Source organism: Chinchilla lanigera, unplaced genomic scaffold (assembly GCF_000276665.1).
Source record: "Chinchilla lanigera isolate Chin_1 unplaced genomic scaffold, ChiLan1.0 scaffold00005, whole genome shotgun sequence".
NCBI classification, from domain to species: domain Eukaryota; kingdom Metazoa; phylum Chordata; class Mammalia; order Rodentia; family Chinchillidae; genus Chinchilla; species Chinchilla lanigera.
The window spans coordinates 13,097,315-13,116,102 of NW_004955406.1; the positions used below are offsets into that span (position 1 = coordinate 13,097,315).

Sequence of the window (18,788 nt, forward strand, 5' to 3'; positions counted from 1 at the left end):
AGGAGTTTGAGACAGAAAAGCAGGGAAGTATTTCCCTGAAATAGAGGAAAGAGTAGAAAAAGAAATGAGAGTGGGGCGGATGCACGGGGAAGGGTAAGAAACACACCACAGGGAGGTCAAGAGACCTGGATAACAAGCAAATGCTGGGACAGAGGAAAAGAAAGGAGTTGTAGCTGTCACCAAAAAGAGGGACCTCAGGATAAACAGGTGGCATTGAGAGCAGCACGGGGTTGGCAGATGTAGCTAGGAAATAATGTTTGGGGTTTATTTGGTACAGGTGAGAGAGCCAGAGTGGTAGTCACAGAAATCTCAATACAGTCTGAAAAGTAGAGTTCTCCAACAAATTCCAGTGAGCAGGAATTTATGGAAAGGTATACATGGCTAATATGGGAGAATGGTGGGGACTGAAGCTGAGTAGTTGGAAGTTATTGGCATAAAGAGCGTACGAGGCCAGAAGAATAGGTGAAGTTAGGCAGAGCAGTGAGCTTCAGTACAAAACAAACAGGATGCACAATTAAATTTGAATTTGTAATAAACAATGAATATTTTTTAGTATATTCCATGCAGTGTGTAGGACCAACTTGTCCCATAAAGTATTTCTTTATCCAAAATCCAGCTTATGCGGACCCCATGAATTTCATCTGATACCATAACAGCAGCCTGCAGAATCAAAGAGGGCCTTTTCCAGGGAAGCTGATATGGGGGCATGAGTGATGTGGGGAGGCTGGGTGGCCTGGAGCACCTTGGTCTTATTCCTGGGATTTCTGACATGGCTTTGACGGTGTCCAGTTGTCTAATGTTTCAAAACAACAGTAATACATATTATCAATGGGTACTACCTCAATTTTTTAATCAATGAAAGAAAAACCATGTGCAGTACAAAAAAAGTTCTGTGGGCTCCACAAGGTATAGGGGCCCCTGGTTTGCAACCTCTGACCCAATCTCTGGAGTGGGTAGGATAAGTTTTTAGCCTGTAAATGAAATTACAGTGATCTGAAATATTAACCAAAGTATGAGGAAGTAATCGAAGTATGAGGAAGTTCAGCTCCAGGGAGATAATTTCCTCGAGCAAAGGGTAGGAGGGTGGCAGTAACTTCTCTGGTCTGTCCCTGGTCTCAGTCTTCATTGTCTGAATGTGCCACTGGTAGAGGTGCAGTAGTTAATGCCCACACAGCTCTAGCCAGTGCTGAGCTGCTCTGCAGACCAGAGGAAGGCGAGTGGAGCCTGCCAGTCTTTTCAGATAGCACAGCAACAGCCATTGGTGCTCAGAGGGCTTTCATCAGAAATTTGTGGGCAGAAACTTCCCGGGGTTTGCTCTGAGCTTCTGAGGTTTCTGTGTTTTAGATACTAAGTGAGTGGGTGTCTCTCTGAGACACAGAAAGAGAAGACAAGAGAGAGGTGTTTCCCTTGGCTATGGAAACTCTATAAAGACAGAGGCAACTTTTCAGCAGTCAGCACCAGCAGCCCTGTGTCTGATGCTTCAGTCTCCACAGGACTGAGAGAAGTGAAACCCAAGTCACTGGATGCCATGCAGCAGCACCCGAATTATCCGTACCCCCAAATCTACTGGGTGGACAACAGTACCAGCTCTACCTGGGCTCCTCCAGAGTCAGTTTTCCCCTGTCTGTCCTCTAGACCCGGTCAAAGGAGGCCACCACCACCACCACCACCGCCACCACCACCACTACCGCCACTGCCACCGCTGCCCCCACTGCCACTGCCGCCTGTGAAGAAGAAGGACTGCAACACGGGCTTATGTCTCTTTGTGATGTTTTCCATGGTGCTCGTGGCCCTGGTCGGACTGGGGCTGGGAATGTATCAACTCTTCCACCTACAGAAGGAGCTGGCTGAGCTCCGTGAGGTAAGTCTGCCATCTGGGCTGCAATAGGGTGAGAAGGCTATTGTAGGCCACAGGGACTACGGCTTCAAGACATTTTTCTCCTGTCTTAAAAATAGAGGGTCATATGGGTAAAGGGAATATTTTCTGACTTGTAAAAAATCAGAGGCAAAGAGTTCTTCTTCTCAGTTGTCAAGTCACTCTGTTGAGATACTGCCTCACACTGAATGATTCCAAGAATAGAAAGAATTTTGAGTCTTGCTTGGAAGTGAACTTGCTCTACTGGCCTAAGTAAATCTCCTTGAAAAGACTTGAAAATACCGGCACTGTTCCACATCTCAAAACTGAGGGAGTGTGAGACACAATTGCTTGGACAAAGTCAAAGTTAGGCAAGGATTTGAGATATTCACATTCTCTCCAGGGCTTGCTTGATTTGACAATTTACCTCCTTTGCTTAAGTAACTAAATTTATTACATAATGTTTCTGTTTCTCTTTTGCTAGTCCACCAACCAAAGTCATACAGAATCATCTTTGGAGAAGCAAATAGGTGAGTCCTTATATTCGTGCACATTGAGTTCCCCAGAGGTAATCCTCTGCACTGAACAAAGTTGGTGGAATGTCTTGAGTTCTGTCTCACTGTTAGGCTTACGAATACTGTCAGAGGAGTCCTGGCTAATTCCGAATATATGGTCAATATGGTTCCTTGAACTACTTAAAAATATGAAGGGAATTTAAGTGCTTAAAACCAGTGTGGCTGAGCACCACACATAATTCAAATTAGTTTTCACTTGCCCTTGGAAAGTGACACTCATGCAGCCTTCGACCTTTGCCCCTGACTCTGCGCAGCAGGCTCCAGGCCTGGCCCCTTGTTGGACACCCTGGTCTCAGCATACATGGCCCGGGCTGTAACTCCTAGGAGATAAGAAAAGGTGCAAGAAGAAACAGATGTATGTAGACAATTTCCTCTCCTCTTTTAAATTAAGCTTTATTTTCAATTCTCTAAATTCTCTAAAAGGAGTTAAGCTTTATTTTAAAACATTTCATAGTGTCTAACTAAGCTTTTAAAAAGTGAGCAGTGGGTTACCCACATTCATAGAGTTCTTTTGAAGTTTCTGGGAAGTATGGGGGAAGATTTTAGTCATTATTAGAGGGATTAGATAGCTTTACCCATGGAGGACTCGGGAGTTACCTTTGATGATAAAGAAAAAATCCTTTGTATGAGATTCAGGACAAGAAGACATTGAACACTGACATCATGACATTAGAGGGCATAGTTGTGGAAGCTGGGGACAGAAGGATTTTAGGATATGCCTCATTTGTCTTAAACTCAGAAGGTAGCTTACAGTATATGTGGTCCAGCCATCTCTTTTTTTTTTTTTTTTCAGAAGAGAAACAAAATACCAGACAAATTAGATGACATGCCCAAGATGACTGGTGTGGTACAGGCTAGAAGAGAAGGGGTCTCCTGGTGACTTGTCACCTACAGAGCTTTCTGGTGTGTGTGTGTGTGTTGGTGCCTTAGAAGGTGGAATCTTCTATCTCTCTATAATGGTCATGGAATGAGAAGCAGAGGCAAAGCAGGACTCCTCTGGAAAGAAGTGGGCAAATTTTATCCTTAGAAATTTGGCAAGAAACAGAAGGCCACAGGCAGCACTGGCCGTCTGTTAAGTCAGCTCTCTTAGGAACCATCATTGGAATATTCTGGTCTCCAGTTCTGTCCAAATTCCTAAGGGTTGGAAAGCCCAGATGAATAGAGCAGGGTGGAAATATTTGTTAGAGAAAGAAAACCTCGGGAGGATTTCTAAAGTAAAATCACCTTGAAAACAGTGGAATGTGGCTGGTGAGATGGGTTCCTAATTATTCATCTTTCACCCACTCTGTGGAGTCATCTCAGTGATTAAAAGGCAAATGAACAGAGGAGTCAGCCTTTACCTGCCCCAATAAACAATTATCTTCTTTATATCAACCCAGTTGGATTAGAAATTGGTGAATTATCACATGGAAATCAAATTAGCAACTTTTCTAATAAGAGATATAAATTTTTAAAAGGGCGATGCCTATTTCACCAATCAAATTAGCAAAGATTAAAAACAAGATTGGCCAAAGAGGTGAGAGAAAATAACCTGTTTGAATAGTTTTAGCCAGTATCCATGTAAATAGTTGTAACTTTTCTACAGAAGAGCTTGGAAATACATATCAAAAAGCTGGAAACTTCATTTACCTTGTAATCCCACCACTAAAAGTTTATGTTAAGAAAACTGATTTGAGATATGCCCAAGGATTTATATATGGACATTCATCATTTCCTCACAAGACTAGTTATAATCCATAATTCAGTAGAAACCTACATGCCTCCAAATAGAATTATTAAATGTATTATGGGATATTCGGATGACAGCAAAATGTCCAGCAAGTAAAAACCACATAGGAGGAGATTTAATACTGGTTGGAAGTGCACTCTGAAACGTAAGATAAAAGACACGTTTGCAAAGGATATGTCTAGTGTGACACTGGCTGTGTGACTATCTAAGTATATGTTTGTATTCTTAGAAAGAACTAAAAGATTGTGTGTATGTACACTCCAACATGTTAACAGTGATTTTTCTCGGGGAGTTACTGTCAGATTACTTACATTTTATCACTTACTCTTTTCATGTTTTAGTTTTCCACACCTTGCTAACTAAATACCTTACTCATCCACAAATGTTCTTTGAGCGCCTTCTGTATGTCAGGCTGGGTGTTGGGTGGTAGCTAAGAGTGAGGGTAACAAGGAAGTCTGCCCTTATGGAACTTTTAGCTTAGTGGAGAAGATAAAAGCAAGCAAACAAGTAAGATGATTTCTAATTGTACTAAAGGTGACCCAAGGTGCAGTGGTAAGGAATAGTCTCCTCTAAGGTTGTCTGTGCCACCCATGGAAGGGCCAGAAATCTGCCAAATGAAGAGTTGTGTGTATGTGCTCTGAAGTGCAGGTAGGGGAGAGATCTTTCCACCCTGGGACTGGAGTGTGCAAAGGCCCTGAGGCAGGAAAAAGTCATCACTATGTCTAGGATATATTTCCAGCAGATTTTTCTATTGAGTATCTTTTATGAGCATAACATTATGCCAGGTTCTGTGAGGGGTATAAAGATATACAGCAGGGGTTCTGTGTTCTACTTCCTGTTAGTAGCTGGCTGAATGCCAGATCAGCTGCTCAGATGGCTTGTGGTGCAGGAATCCAGAGGAGACTCAGTTTTGCCTTTCCTGTTCACTCACACTTCCTTCGAAGTGGGTTGTCTCAAGTGACTATAAAGGTCATGACTGTTCAGGTCATATTCTCAGGAGGCTGGACAATTTTTTTTTTTTTTTTTTTTTTAAGGATAAAAGGAGGGAAACATTAACAGACATACAACATTTTACAACACATCACAAGCACAATACAGACAATACAGAGTTCCAAACAAAGTGGTAGGGAATTAACAATGGTGGTTGTATTACATATTGATATCTTCAAAGTGGCTTCTCATGAAAACAGATATAGACATGCAATACTGGTCAACCAAAGACTCACTGACAGTTTCTTTCAGCATAGAAACAGCAGATAGAAGAACAACCATGTTATCTATCCTGTATATACATACATACAAAATTTCTCCTTCTTTCCCTTCTCTTTTCCCACATCCCAGAAGCCCTTTACTCTTTGGTGGTTTCCTATCATTTCACAGTGTTTTTTTTGTTTTTTTTTTTTTGTTTTTTCTCCGGTACCGGGAACCGAACTCATGGCCTTGCGCTAGCCAGGCAGGCGCTTTTGCCGCTGAGCTAAATCCCCAGCCCCTGGACCATTTTTATACTCAGTGTGGATTTTACAGGCCAATCACAAGCCTGAGATGAACATCTACTTTGTTGTGATTCTTTTTTGTATGTCTTCTTTAATTACCTAAGTGGTAGCTTTTTGTTTTTAAACCTTGGCTGAAATATTTGAAGTGAGAGAAGTGGTATCTAATTTGAGAAATAAGGTCAGTTTAATTTGGCAAGCACTTCCTGATGGCATGCCCTATGGTACACACTGGGCTACATACCCTCATGAGTTCAAAATATAGTAAAGAAACTGCCATTTACTTATGGGAGGAGAAAGACAATGTTTACAGTTACTACAGAAAAGGGGTCAGAATCAGCGAGCGAGGTGAAGACAGCGCCCTGGATTTGATCCAGGAGTGTGCAGTGCTGTCCTGTCTCTGGCACTGGCCGTAGTCACCCAGCTTCTAAGCTCATTTTGCCAACTACCAGGTGGGACAATGATCCCTATCTCCAGAAGGTCATGGCAAGTTCTAAAGAAAGCAATGGATGCACTGCCTCCTTATACCTCATGGTTTATACTAATCATATTTTGTTGTGACTGTATCATTTATACATACATCTACCTTAACTTGGCTTATCTTTTAACCCCTCTGTTCCTGAAATGCAGATTGCTATGTCCAACCGTCTGGTTTTGGATGATGAAGGTGTACTAGAATGTTACTATTTATGCTTCTAAAATCTTTTATTTAAATTGCAGGATTTAGAGTCCCACCAAAATAACAGTGGGCATCTCATTTTAACCTGTGTCTTTTATCTGCCTATCACACAGCCCAACCCAGTCCACCCTCTGCAAAGAAGGAGCCGAAGACAGTGGCCCATCTGACAGGTCTGTGTGTGGAAGGTACAGGTTGGGACTCGGGAAGCCTCTGGCAAATGCAAAATGATGCATAGTTTCTGTCCCTGGACTTTGAAGGAGGTTTTTTCTTGGAATGGGGGACAGTATTTGGAACCCCAGGGTACTCCCATCTTTGTGTTCAGGTCAGTCTCTTGTCTTACTCTGAGCAAATCCTAAACAGAAGCTATAGAGCCGTACGGCATGATCCTGACCCTTACGGAGTTACCTCTTCCCACTCGTCCTAAAGGCCCTTTGGGGATTTGTGACACAGGTCCAAGAAGAGACCTGAGAAGGTTCAGGATAAATTATTTCAGTCAGTGCATGTCTGATTTCTGGAAGAGCGTCCTTCTGCTTTGGTCAAAAGTAGGAACAGGAGTACGGGGTAGAGGAGACAGTCAGTCCTGCCATGGATGCGCTTTCCTCATGTGATCATAAGGTGAAGAGAAATGGTCTGGCAGTAGTACAGTGTGGGAAGCCTCACTGTAAACCATAGTTCTATGAAAACCAGGTAAATATCACAAAAAGCGATGTGCTAGTGCTCCAGGATTTACTAAGGCAGAGACTGTGGAAGGATTCAGTTGGATAAGCTAACACTTACTGTGTGCCAAGATTCGGGGAGTGTAGAGCTACTTCTCACCTCCAGGGAGCTCAAAATCTAACCAATCTATCTAAGGCAAGATAGGCACATAGTAATAGTGTCAGTACAGGAGAGACTTTCTTGATTAGACTATACACAGTGCTGTGGGGACTTTAGCCCCAACTGAGGGCTGAGGGATCCTTACTGTAAGTGAAAAGATAGACACGATGATCCCTAAGGTCTTTTTAAACATTAGAATTCCTTAGATTTGGCTTTTCACTTCATAGAGAGACCTTGAAGCTTAGCAATTTTTAGTGCTTATTCTGAAAAATCATGAAATCTTTATCCCAGAAAACTAAAATTATCTCAATATTTTCCACGGCAGTTAATTGGGAGTATATATTATTGTCCCAGTTGTGTATATGAGTAAGATTGAGGCAGGGAATTTGACAAAGGCATTGAAGAATTCAGTGATGGAGCAAGTCCTGCCTTTTCAGCCAGTTCTTCACAGGCTTTTGTGCTGGGTAAAACATTTCTTAAATGAGGGGCCCATAGTTTTACATTGCAGGCTTAACTTGTTGGATACATAAGCATTCCCTGTCTGAAAGAACCTCTCTGATTTATTTCAGGCAAGCTCTACTCAAGGTCCATCCCTCTGGAATGGGAAGACACCTATGGAATTGCCCTGATCTCTGGAGTGAAGTATAAGAAGGGTAGCCTTGTGATCAATGACACTGGGCTATACTTTGTGTATTCCAAAGTATACTTCCGGGGCCAGTCTTGCAACAACCAGCCCCTGAGCCACAAGGTCTACATGAGGAACTCTAGGTATCACCAGGATCTGGTGCTGATGGAGGGGAAGATGATGAGCTACTGCACTACGGGCCAGATGTGGGCCCATAGCAGTTACTTGGGAGCAGTGTTCAATCTCACTGTTGCTGACCATTTATATGTGAATGTGTCAGAGCTCTCTCTGGTCAATTTTGAGGAATCAAAGACATTTTTTGGCTTATATAAGCTCTAGGAAAGGGAATTTAGGATTTCTCCATTATGGTTCCTTGTGAGAGGCACTGGGAATACTGTCTCGAATGAAGGTCTCAAGCCTGCTGGAGGTTAAATGAGAACACACAAACCACGAAGACCAGTGCAAACAAGGTCCAACAGGTCTGTAATTCCTCACCTCACCTAAGGTCCATGAGACAGACAAGAGGAGGAATAAGGCTGAAGCACATCAACCTCTGGGCTGCCTCGTGAGGATGTGGAGGCGTAGAGAAGCAGCTGTCAGGTGTTCTAGAGTCCCTTGGCCAAGAACATTTTGGCGCATGGGAAAGGACACCTTTTAACTCACCTCCCAGGGAGGGTATATTTGCTACCTCAAGGGAGTTCATCTTTCAGATATGTGACTGTGACATGAATGTGTGAGGGATGGAAAGAGATTTGCCTTGCATAAGCTAAAGGGACTGAAGGAGATCCACTCCCTATGGGTACCATTTTCACTTTAGCATGCACGTCCTGAGCCACCACATGATGCTAACAGAGAAACAGGAGGATCCTTGGGTGGATCCAGTCCATTTCCTGCACACCATGTGTATTTCCAGCATAATTGGAAGGGTGTAGGCGTGCGTGCGTGTGTGCATGTGTGTGTGTGTGTGTGTGTGTGTGTGTGTGTGTGTAGGACAGAAATAGCAAGAGAGAGAGAGAGATTTTAAAGAGTCACATAAGTAGAGAAAATGTGGGAATTGTGTAGGACATATGTGTTTGGAAAATATGTGTTGCATTCAGTGATAGATTCTGAATACTTCTTTGGCAACTAACTCCAATAGTCCTCAAAAATATTAGATTCTCACTTGCTGATGTTCAGCTACTTGTTGTTTTCCTTTAATATGACCAATATTTATATACATTGTGTGTGTTTTTAATGAACAGAAGAAGTGTAATAATATCCATGTTTTAGAAAACAGAATTCTAACCTTTGCTGGAATTTTTTAAAAAAATTTAAAAACTAGAATACAGAAAGGGATTGTGAATATAAATTTTAGAAATCACTGAGTCTTGGGCTTTTTTGTTTGTGTTACTTCTTTTATCTCTGATTTCTTCATTCCTAATTACCCCAGACTACTTTAAGAAAAATATATTGAGGTAAGAATTATGTAGCAAATCCTTCCATCTTTGCCAGGCTTTCCTTGTCTCTGTCTCTATTCTCTTTCCACTATATCTTCCATTACTCAGAGTTTCCATTATGAAGAGTATTACCGTGCTAACCTCAACCAACTTTCCAGGTATTTGAATGACAGCTTGTCTTCCTGGGGGCAGAGCCATAGCATGGTGGAAAAGGCACAGTCTTTGCACTAAAAAACCTGGATTTGAGTTTTTGTTCTTCCACTTACTAACTTTGCAGTCTCTGGGCAGACCACTGGAATATTTCTTCAGGAGAAAAGAACTGATGTATACTTAGTAAAATGGTACCTGTCATTACTAGTAAGCCCCTCCTTGAGAAGCGCTTCATCCTGCAGTAGTCTCTGGCCTGTGGAATCCATCCAGACACTTGGCTTCTTGGATTCCCATGCTTGTCACTCAAGAAACCTTTTCCTGTTTTTTTTCAACTACTCACAGTCGTGGCTCTCCCTAGATCTAATTATCATTAGAAATTGCGATACCTCCTTTAGAGTTTGATTTTATTTTTTCAATTATTCAATTTTTTTGTCTTTTTGAGACAGGGTCTCGCTATGCAGTTCAGGCTAGCCTTGAGCTCACTTTGTAGCCAAGGTTGGCCTCAAACTCACAGTGATCCTCCTGCCTCTGCCTCCTAGGTGCTGGGATTATAGGCATGTGCCACCACACCCGGTTTAGAGTTTAATTTTAGATATTTTATTTGGACAACATTATCTCCTATTACTTCAGCTCAATTATTGCATTTTCTTTCCTGAAATGTCTTTAAAGTATTAAGAATCACTAATAAATGTTTCCTTATATTAACATTAACCCTTTCCTCATCTTTGTTCCTCTTTCTCTCCAGCTTAGATTTCATTATCTGTCATTAAAACTAGTACCTTGGAAAGAAACTTAACTTCAAAATACTCTCTGCCTCCCCTAGGTGCCCCTTTTTCACAGCAAAAAGATTTTTTCTGTTGTCATAGTAGGTCTTTGTCATGCTGGCCTCCTGTTCACCTATCAGCTCACCAGTGTGCACCTCAACTTTTTATGTAGTTCCTGTGCAGAAACATTTAGTTTTTCCTCTGCTGTAAGTGATCTCTTATGAGCTCCAGTACAATTCTCTAAGAAAATTTCTCTGTGATAGTTTGTACTTGCTATTTTCTTTGTATACTGTCAAGCTATTTATGCCACACATGTTTAGGATCAAGTAAAACACAACCACTGGCCAAAGCTTTGTGTTTCAAGTGACATCATAGTAGCTGCGTAGCTCATCAACAACATGTACTCCAGCTTTGGTCTTCTAGAAAGTTTGCATCGCAGCCTTCCATTTTGTCAAGGCTTTCCTATAAGTATTGCCACCATGGTACAATGTTGACATCAGCAGTACCAGATGGTTTTTCTTTGCCATTAGAATACCTTTCTGAAATCCAAACATCATACAATGTTGGTACAATGGTACAATGTTGACATCAGCAGTACCAGATGGTTTTTCTTTGCCATTAGAACATCTTTCTGAAATCCAAACATCGTACTATACAATTCTCTGTTTTGAAATTGCAACATTTCATTAGCAATTTCTACTTTGTTTCTGCATACAGTTCTTGCACTGGGCAGCTTGTGTTCTGTTAGCAAATGTGACATCAATTGGAAACCAGTAAGCCACTTACTGAATGTCACATTCTGATTAGTTTGGGAGATGGAAGCAACAAGTCTCTTCATAACATTATTTGGTTTATTACTATATAAATAAGGACCTGGTGGCTGAGTTCCAGGATAAATTTCTAAATTGAAAGCATAATAAGTCTTTGGACCTACAAAGGCATACATTTTAATGCTATATCCTAAAAGCTTTTTACGACTATACTGCCTAATTCTACAGGGGCCATGAAATGTTACAAGATGTTCATCAATAGTCATGTATTCAGATGGTGTGCAAATTTCCTGACAGTTACTCACAGGTCTCCCACTGATGAGTGGATAGAGCCAGATTATTCTTTTTGTTCCTTGGCAGGTGGTTTTATCATCAAACCTTAGGTAATTTTGAAGGAAATCAAATGTCCTCAGTGTCAACATTATTCCGCAAACTTCAAGCCCACAGCAAATGCTTTTCCGTAAGCCTCTTACATTCATTCCTGTGATGACCATGAAAACCCTGCTAAGTACAGGATACCTACAAATGCTTTCAGGTGAGCTAGAGAAGTGTCACAATAAATACAGTTTTTAGTATGGCCGTTAGTGCATACAGGCTATTTTATTTGTATTTCAGCATGTGTGTATTTCATAATATGCTGCAGCATTTCATCTTTTACAAACAAGTTCCAACACTGAATGGCAGTGCTGGCATTCCATCCAACAGGTTGGAGGTTTCACCCCTGCCAGGATCCTCACTATATTTTTGGCCCTAGTTCTAACATTGGTTCATTCTATTTTATTGCATGAGCATCTTGTATCATTTTGACTAGTGAAACATGCTTCACGTTGCTGGGTATTTTTGTCACTTAAATCAAGGAGTTCTGCATTTTCTGTGTCTGTATTTGTCAATTCTTGCTCCATTTCACTGTCACAGGAACTTTGGCTCACACGGCCAATGTCAAAGTCATTGTAATCTTCATCTTCATCTTTCATGCATGAGTGATTTGATGATTGATGCACTTTTGACCTCCTTCAAAACTTGGAAATCTGATTTTTCATGTGCCATTGTGCTGAACTGCGCTACTTTTACCAGAAAAATGAAAATAACCCCACATTCCATGATGGTAAAATACATGTTTGTATAGCAGAAGAATGTGTGGGTGTATTGTGCCACCCATGGTGGTTAGGCAAAAATACACAAAATCTGTTAGATGGAGCATAAGTGTGGGTAAAAACCACGCTTTGACGCGTTTGCACACGTGCACACACCTTGCTGTTTGTCACACCAAGTGAGTAAATACAAAGATTGCTTTCTGTATCCCCCACACGCAGCTACAGAGGTACACAGCTGGGAACTACTATGCTAAAGTACAAATTTACAGTAGAAAAACATGGGATGGTTCATCGTAACCCAGTGTTAAGACCTTGGGTATTAAAAATCACTGCTAGCTGGGCATGGTGGTGCATGCTTGTCATCCAGCACTTTAGGAGACTGAGGCAGAGAGACCGTGAATTCAAACCTACTTTGGGCAAATCAGCCACTTACAGAGAACCTGTAGAAGATAAAAAGCAATAACGGGCTGAGGGTGTCGCTGACACTGAAGGCCCTGGATTCAATCCCCAGTACCGCAAAAAGCAAACAACAGCAGCAGCAGCAACGACAACCCGACTGCTTTACATAATGATCACAGATCTCAAATTATTGTTCAACGTTGCACAGCACTTTTTCTTCGTTTTCCTAGTATGCATTTTTATCCCTTTCTGTGTCACTTCCATCATATTTTTTCTATAGCAAACCAGCCACATCCTGTCCTTCCACCATGTAGCTTTCCTTCCGTAATTCCTTCTGCATCTACACAATATCCTGCTTTGGTCTAACTAGAGTGGAAGCAGAAAATGATCCATTCATCCACTGGACTCACAATTTCTCCTCCCTGTTTTGCCACTTATAAGATTTTCTTCTCGGAATCCTCAAACTATCCCCATCGATGAAATCATTGCAACTGCACCTACACATGTTCAAGTTCCTTTTCACGAACCAACACCCCAGACAAAGCAAAACACCCCAAGCTTTTCTTTCCCCTTTATCTTCTGGCTATATTCCTCCTTTCTCAGGCAGAGACCAACATTTAGCAGTGTTTCCTCTTACATGGCCTGCATTTTCTTTACCAGGAAGCTCTGCTCCGGGGTGCTGCTGTTCAAATGTCACCTCCTCAGATCATCCCAAGCAGAGCCCCTCTTTTCTCATTATTTCATTTCTATTTCTTCCTTAGTAGATTTTATAACATGTTGATACTACTTTTTGACCACTCACAAATATTAATTGTTTTCCCTGGAATAAAAGGTACAAAAGCAACAATTTTTATCTTTCATTTACCCCTCAATCCTTACCACTTAACACAGGGCATGAAACATGTGAGGCATTCAGTAAATATTTGTTGACTGAATGACCTTTTAGCTCTTGGTATGTGGTATTTTATAGAACTAGTGAATCTGTTTTTGTTTGTTTGATTGTTTTTGGTACTGGGAATGGAACTCAGGACCTCACAGTTGCCAGGCAGGTGCTGTGCAGCTGAGCTATGCCCCCAGCCCTAGTGAATCCATGTTAATGCAGCCTCCTGAACGTATGTGTTCCATCTAGCTCTGAGTAGTTACCCATTGGGAGTTTGAAGCCACAGGTAAAATGAACATGCATCCTAATTCATAGCTCTGGAAAACAAGAAAGATATAATTTGGCCCTGACATTACCTCAAGTCAATTAAGAGAAGGGCAAAGGAAATTCTAGAGCTGAAAATTATCATGTACGAGACAGTCAATAGCATTTGTTGGATACGTTAATATATAAAACCAAAGTTCCAGGTTAGAATACGCATCATCTGCTCTTCCTAAAACTCTTCTATGTATTTATTTGCTCTGGATGATCAGGCCCTGATCATGGAGAAAGTCTGAGAGCTGTTACCCTCCCTTTGGCTTCTGGGCTCTATTTTCAGTCATCAGGAAGAAATGCTCCTCCTTTTTTTTTTTTTCCTGTTTTGGATTCAGCCATCAAATATGCCAGTTCCAAGGATTATGCTCACAATGGACCATTTTTTTCTTCTCAATGGACCCTTCCAGATAATAGTACTGGAGCAAGGAAGAAATGGGGATGGGGCTGGGGCGTCCTGGGATGGCCTGTTGCCATCAGCTAGTCATGCACGATCCTAACAGCATGTTCCTCTCTGAGCTGTACCAGGATGCTTTTGGAATTTTTGAAAGATAGCATTATAAGTTACTGTGCTTCAAGTAAGGGTTCCAGGGAAGAGATGCTAACAATTCCTTTAGAAATCTTGAGCTATTTTTGTTTAACCTAGAATATAAAGAATGTTAAAATCCCAGCTTTTGAAATGTCTGTTGAAAATCAGACCTGCCGTTGTTCCTTCATGAAACGCTAAACCCAAAGTAGAACACACACATAAGAAGGTTGCTTCTGGTTTGGTGCTTTGAGGTTTTCTTTTCAAACATCTAGAAACACACAAAACCCATGTCTTTTCTTAGTCCCCCAGAGTGGTGACTTTGTATTCTCTGAAGTAGGGTTTGACTTACCACAGCTTAACAGGAAAAGAACTCTCCTGTGGGCATCATTGTGAGCATGACTAATTTAAGACAACAGCTCTTCAGAAGAGGGAAATTGGAGGGAGAAGCCTGGCCTGTCAAAGCCAGAGTACAAACTCTTTTTAGTGGATTAATCTCTAGACACTCCCTAATCCTTCTCTCAGGTCATGGAGCCTGGATAAAATCTGGTGTGAGTGGAGACAAACTTTTACTTTCTTTCTTTCTTTTCTAAGCTTTGGATCATACAGAGGCAGGCTGAAGAAATTTTAGAAAAGGGCACGCAGAATCCATTTCTAAGCTCTGCTCAGAAATATTATAGCTATAGGTAGTTCCTGGACTTTGGGATTTTCATGGAAACCAATCGGTCTTGGCTGTGTAGACAGCTAAGTGGATGTTCACCTAGAAGGTAGGAAAATGTCACCTCAGTGAGGACTTGCTCACTTGTCCCCAAGTGTCCCCGTCACCTGGAGATAGACTCCGCCACTCTGGGTGGTGCATCTTCAGAAGAAAGGCAAAGCAGATGTCCTCCCTCACCAGTGTGGAGGCTCCTTCAGGCTTATAGGTCACACTTCTACTTCTCAATAGAATGATATGAGCCTCCATCTCACATTCTGTGGAAAGTCCAGTTTGTTCTTCAAGTTTTCTGGAAATTTCAAGGGAGACCCTCAATTTTTTGCATGAGTGCACACAACAGTAGGTTTCTTGACTCTTGCCTGGAGTCTAGGAGGGGTTGCTCTCTCAGGGCTCCTGTCATCCCCACTGTGGAGTATCCTTTCTACCTTCAAGACATCACTATTACTAGTTGCTTGTGTAGATAAAGTTTACTTAAGGTTTAGAGTAATGAAGAAAGATTACCTTAAATAGAGTTACATGTAAAACTGAGTATTGGAAATCACCACCATTCCCTAAATTTGCCATGGGTTCTAGTATTTGAAGTAAGTATGAACACTTTAATTAATTAATTCATCCACTCAACAAGTATTTTTGAATACCTACCACACACCAAACACTGTCCTAGTACACTGATAAAGTCCCTTATAGAGTTATATTTTAAATGATAGACAGTAAGTGCACAGCAGAAAAGCAAATAAATATATTTAATGTCCTGTGGTCTGAAGTACTATGGAGAAAAATTAAGCAATTAAGGCAGTAGATGGTGGAGGAAGAGTGACTGATAACAGGGACATAGAGGGCAGCGTACAACAAGCACAGAAATTGTAAGTGCAAAGCCTCTTGCATTTATTACTTTCATAAAAAGTGAAATAATATACATAAAAGCAGCTAGCTTGTCAGAGTCCCTACAAATGTTCATGCAATATATTGAATAATTCTGTGCTCATTATACTCATAGTCTAGCATAAGCATTTTGATGTCTGTTTTTAGATTCCTGATCTGCAATTATAATAGATGATATTTAAACATTTGCCTGGGGAAGCACGACATTTAAACTCAGTGTTCTCCTCAGGTATAACTAAACCCTCCATGGAACCCAGGGCCACTTCAGGAGAAGAGAACAGTGGAGGGAATCCCCCGCTTCCATCAGGGCGCACCACTTGGGGGATGGAACTTCTTGGTTCTGCAGCCCCAGATTTCTGTGGGTGAACCACTTCAAAGCGAGTTTAAGTAAAAGACACCTGGACAGTATCAATATTTTAAGGTGTCCACACATGTCGGATATTGTGTACAGGAGAAGAGCCACTGCAAATGAGACTAGACAGTTGGATCTGTTTCTATTAGCATCTGGAATGTTTCTCTGGGCAAAGATCTTAGGTTCACTTATTTTAGAGATCACTCTTCATCCTAACACCACGTATGCCCCACTTCTAGTCTGTGGAAGGGAACATGGTGCACATTTTCTGGAAAGGAGGTTTTTAGCTATTTCCTGAGGGTCAGTGGATGATTCAAAAAGATAAAAAAGGCTTGTCTCTGGCCTGAAATAAACACAGGAAGAATCTAGACCTTCCCAGGTATAAAGTCTATAGAATGAAGACATGGAGATTCCAGTAAATGAAATCTGTTTGCTCTCCTCACCCAGCTTCATTGAGAAAAGGCAACAGCTTTGAACAGATGGTGAGAAGAGACAAAAGGTGTTAAACAGAACTCTGAAGTGTGAGCTGTGAGGGAAGACTTGGCTCAACCTCAGCTTCCTCTTTGCACCATTTGGGTGGGTTGCTTTCTAGCTTCTAAGAAATTCTAGAGGCCTTCGCAGGGGCCTTGGAGGGGTGGTGAAGAGAAGAAATGATGCAGAGGACGGAGAGAGCTTCTACTTCCTTCAGCGCTCCGTTCCTGGGGTCTCGGAAGTGAGGAGGCCCAGCAGTCAGAGCTTCCTATCTGTCTGAAAGAATCCGGGACAGTCACCACTGTGCTGGAAAGAAGTGCTGTCAGTGGCAGGTGGTAACCAAGCAGCTAGATTCACGTTAGAAAGGAAGGTGGACCGGACATGCTTTTGCTGCCCGGTTTACATTCATGGCCCACTAGATGGGGGAAAATTGTGAACTTTTTATTTAAAAATAGCCAGACATTTAGTATAGGACTTTTACTTGCCCCAAGTCAAATTATGAAGTATATGGAGAGCATTAACTGGTGTAATTTATTGATTCCCTTTTCATAAGCATAATGCAAAGCCACTCACATTGATGCTTATTAAGCCTCATAACAACTCCCAAGGCACCTGTTACTAACTCCATTCGGTAAACGAGAAAATGGAGGTTCAAAGATGTTAAGTGACCTTCCCCAGGTCACAGAGTAACAGAAGGAGGTTTCAAGACCAGGGTTATCCAGTCTGATGAATATTACCCAAATATTACCTGACCGTGCTGTCCAATTATAATGCCATTATTTTTCATTTATTTAACAAATATTTATTAGACATTTATTAGTATCTAAGTATTGTTTAGAGGATGAAATGGTGAACAAAACAGGACATGTTCACTATTTCCTTTAAGTTTGCATCTAAATTAGGATGAGATGATTAGAAAATGAAGCAAGTAGGTGCATATATTAGGAAATTACTAGATAATAATAAATGCCAGGCGGAGAGTTAGAATATAACATAGAGAACAGAAACCTGCCTTAGAGGGAGGCATCTCTGTAGAGGTGCAATTTACAATGACTGTGCAGGGCTGGAGGTGTAGAACCCTTGCCTAGCATGCATGAGGCCTGGGTTCCTCCTCCAGCACTGAAAAATAAAAATAAAAATAAATGAGTAGACAGTGCCATCATTAGACAAAAGAGCACTCCCAGTGGAGGGAGCAGCTTTTCATACTCATAGGCCTGCTTTTCATATTTTGGGCGAAGCAATGCATGATTGTGGGGGGCTTCAAGGCACATGGCCATCGCTTAGCATTCCTGAGGCCTACATGACAGTATCGGTCCCCTACTCCCTGCGACAACCAAACACAGTCCTCACTGATTGCCAGACTCCCCTCTGGTGGCGGCTTCCTCTTCCTCTCTTGTGGAAAACCTGCTGTTCTGAAACAGAAGGGAGTTTGGTACTTTGTAAGGATGGAATGAAGAACGGCATAGCTGGGATCGGAAGTCTCAAAGGGATACTAGAGAAGTAAGCAGGGCTTCCTAAGCTGGGGTGAGGAGTTCAGATTTTATTGTTAGCGCTAAGGGAAACTACTGAAAAGCGCAGTAGAAGGGGAGCTGAAGGAAATGGAAACTTCTTACGTATGTTTTGGTGCTAGGGTTTTGAGGTCTGCTAATTGGGTGTTGGATGCATGGGAAAGAGATGAATCAGGGATTACACCCACTATCTTTTTCGGTTTCCTCCACAGCACCTGTTGTAATTCTTTCCTAGGCTTCTTTTTCCTATTTGTCCTATTTCTCCAAATAGATCCCTGTCTAATGTCTACTCTGAGTTTGGTGCTCAAATTAGACATGCTGAGCGGATGCTTGCACAAGACAGTGAGGGCTCCATCTTTCCCTCAGCCCGCACGGAGCTTCCCCATTGCTTAGTGGCAGTGGGCACGGAATTTCACATCTCCTACCAGTTCTCTACCGAGGCACATTTAGGTCATTTAGGTTTTTCTCAAATTTCTGCTCTTTTGGTAACGCTGCGACGGGAATGTCTGCATACATGTCTACACATTTCTGCTAGTGGAATTGGAGGGGAGTATGAATAAGCTATATATTGTAACTTTCAAAATATACCGTCAAAATTCCTCTAAGAAATTATACTATTTTACATTCCCACCTACTCCACGTAAGAATGCATGTTATCTATACTACAAGCGTCATTCAATATTATTATTTATAAACATTTTTTCAGCTGGCAGTAATGGTCTCATAATTTGCATTTTTAAGAAATAGGAAAAGTTGAAAA

The 18,788-nt window shown here is 41.6% G+C and overlaps 1 protein-coding gene across 2 annotated transcripts; it reads left to right on the forward strand.

Moving 5' to 3' along the window:
- The first annotated feature begins 1,164 nt into the window (after positions 1-1,164).
- Positions 1,165-9,731, forward strand: Faslg (Fas ligand (TNF superfamily, member 6)). Of its 2 annotated transcripts, XM_005374864.2 has the most exons (4): positions 1,165-1,861; positions 2,340-2,385; positions 6,442-6,498; positions 7,714-9,731. In XM_005374864.2, the coding sequence occupies exons 1-4, from the start codon at positions 1,529-1,531 to the stop codon at positions 8,106-8,108; spliced, it is 831 nt and encodes a 276-aa protein (XP_005374921.1). In that variant the 5' UTR covers positions 1,165-1,528; the 3' UTR covers positions 8,109-9,731. The 2 variants fall into 2 exon arrangements, with proteins under 2 accessions (XP_005374921.1, XP_013376200.1); XM_013520746.1 differs by lacking the exons at positions 2,340-2,385; positions 7,714-9,731 and having other exon boundaries at positions 6,442-6,495.
- Positions 9,732-18,788: the final 9,057 nt, after the last annotated feature.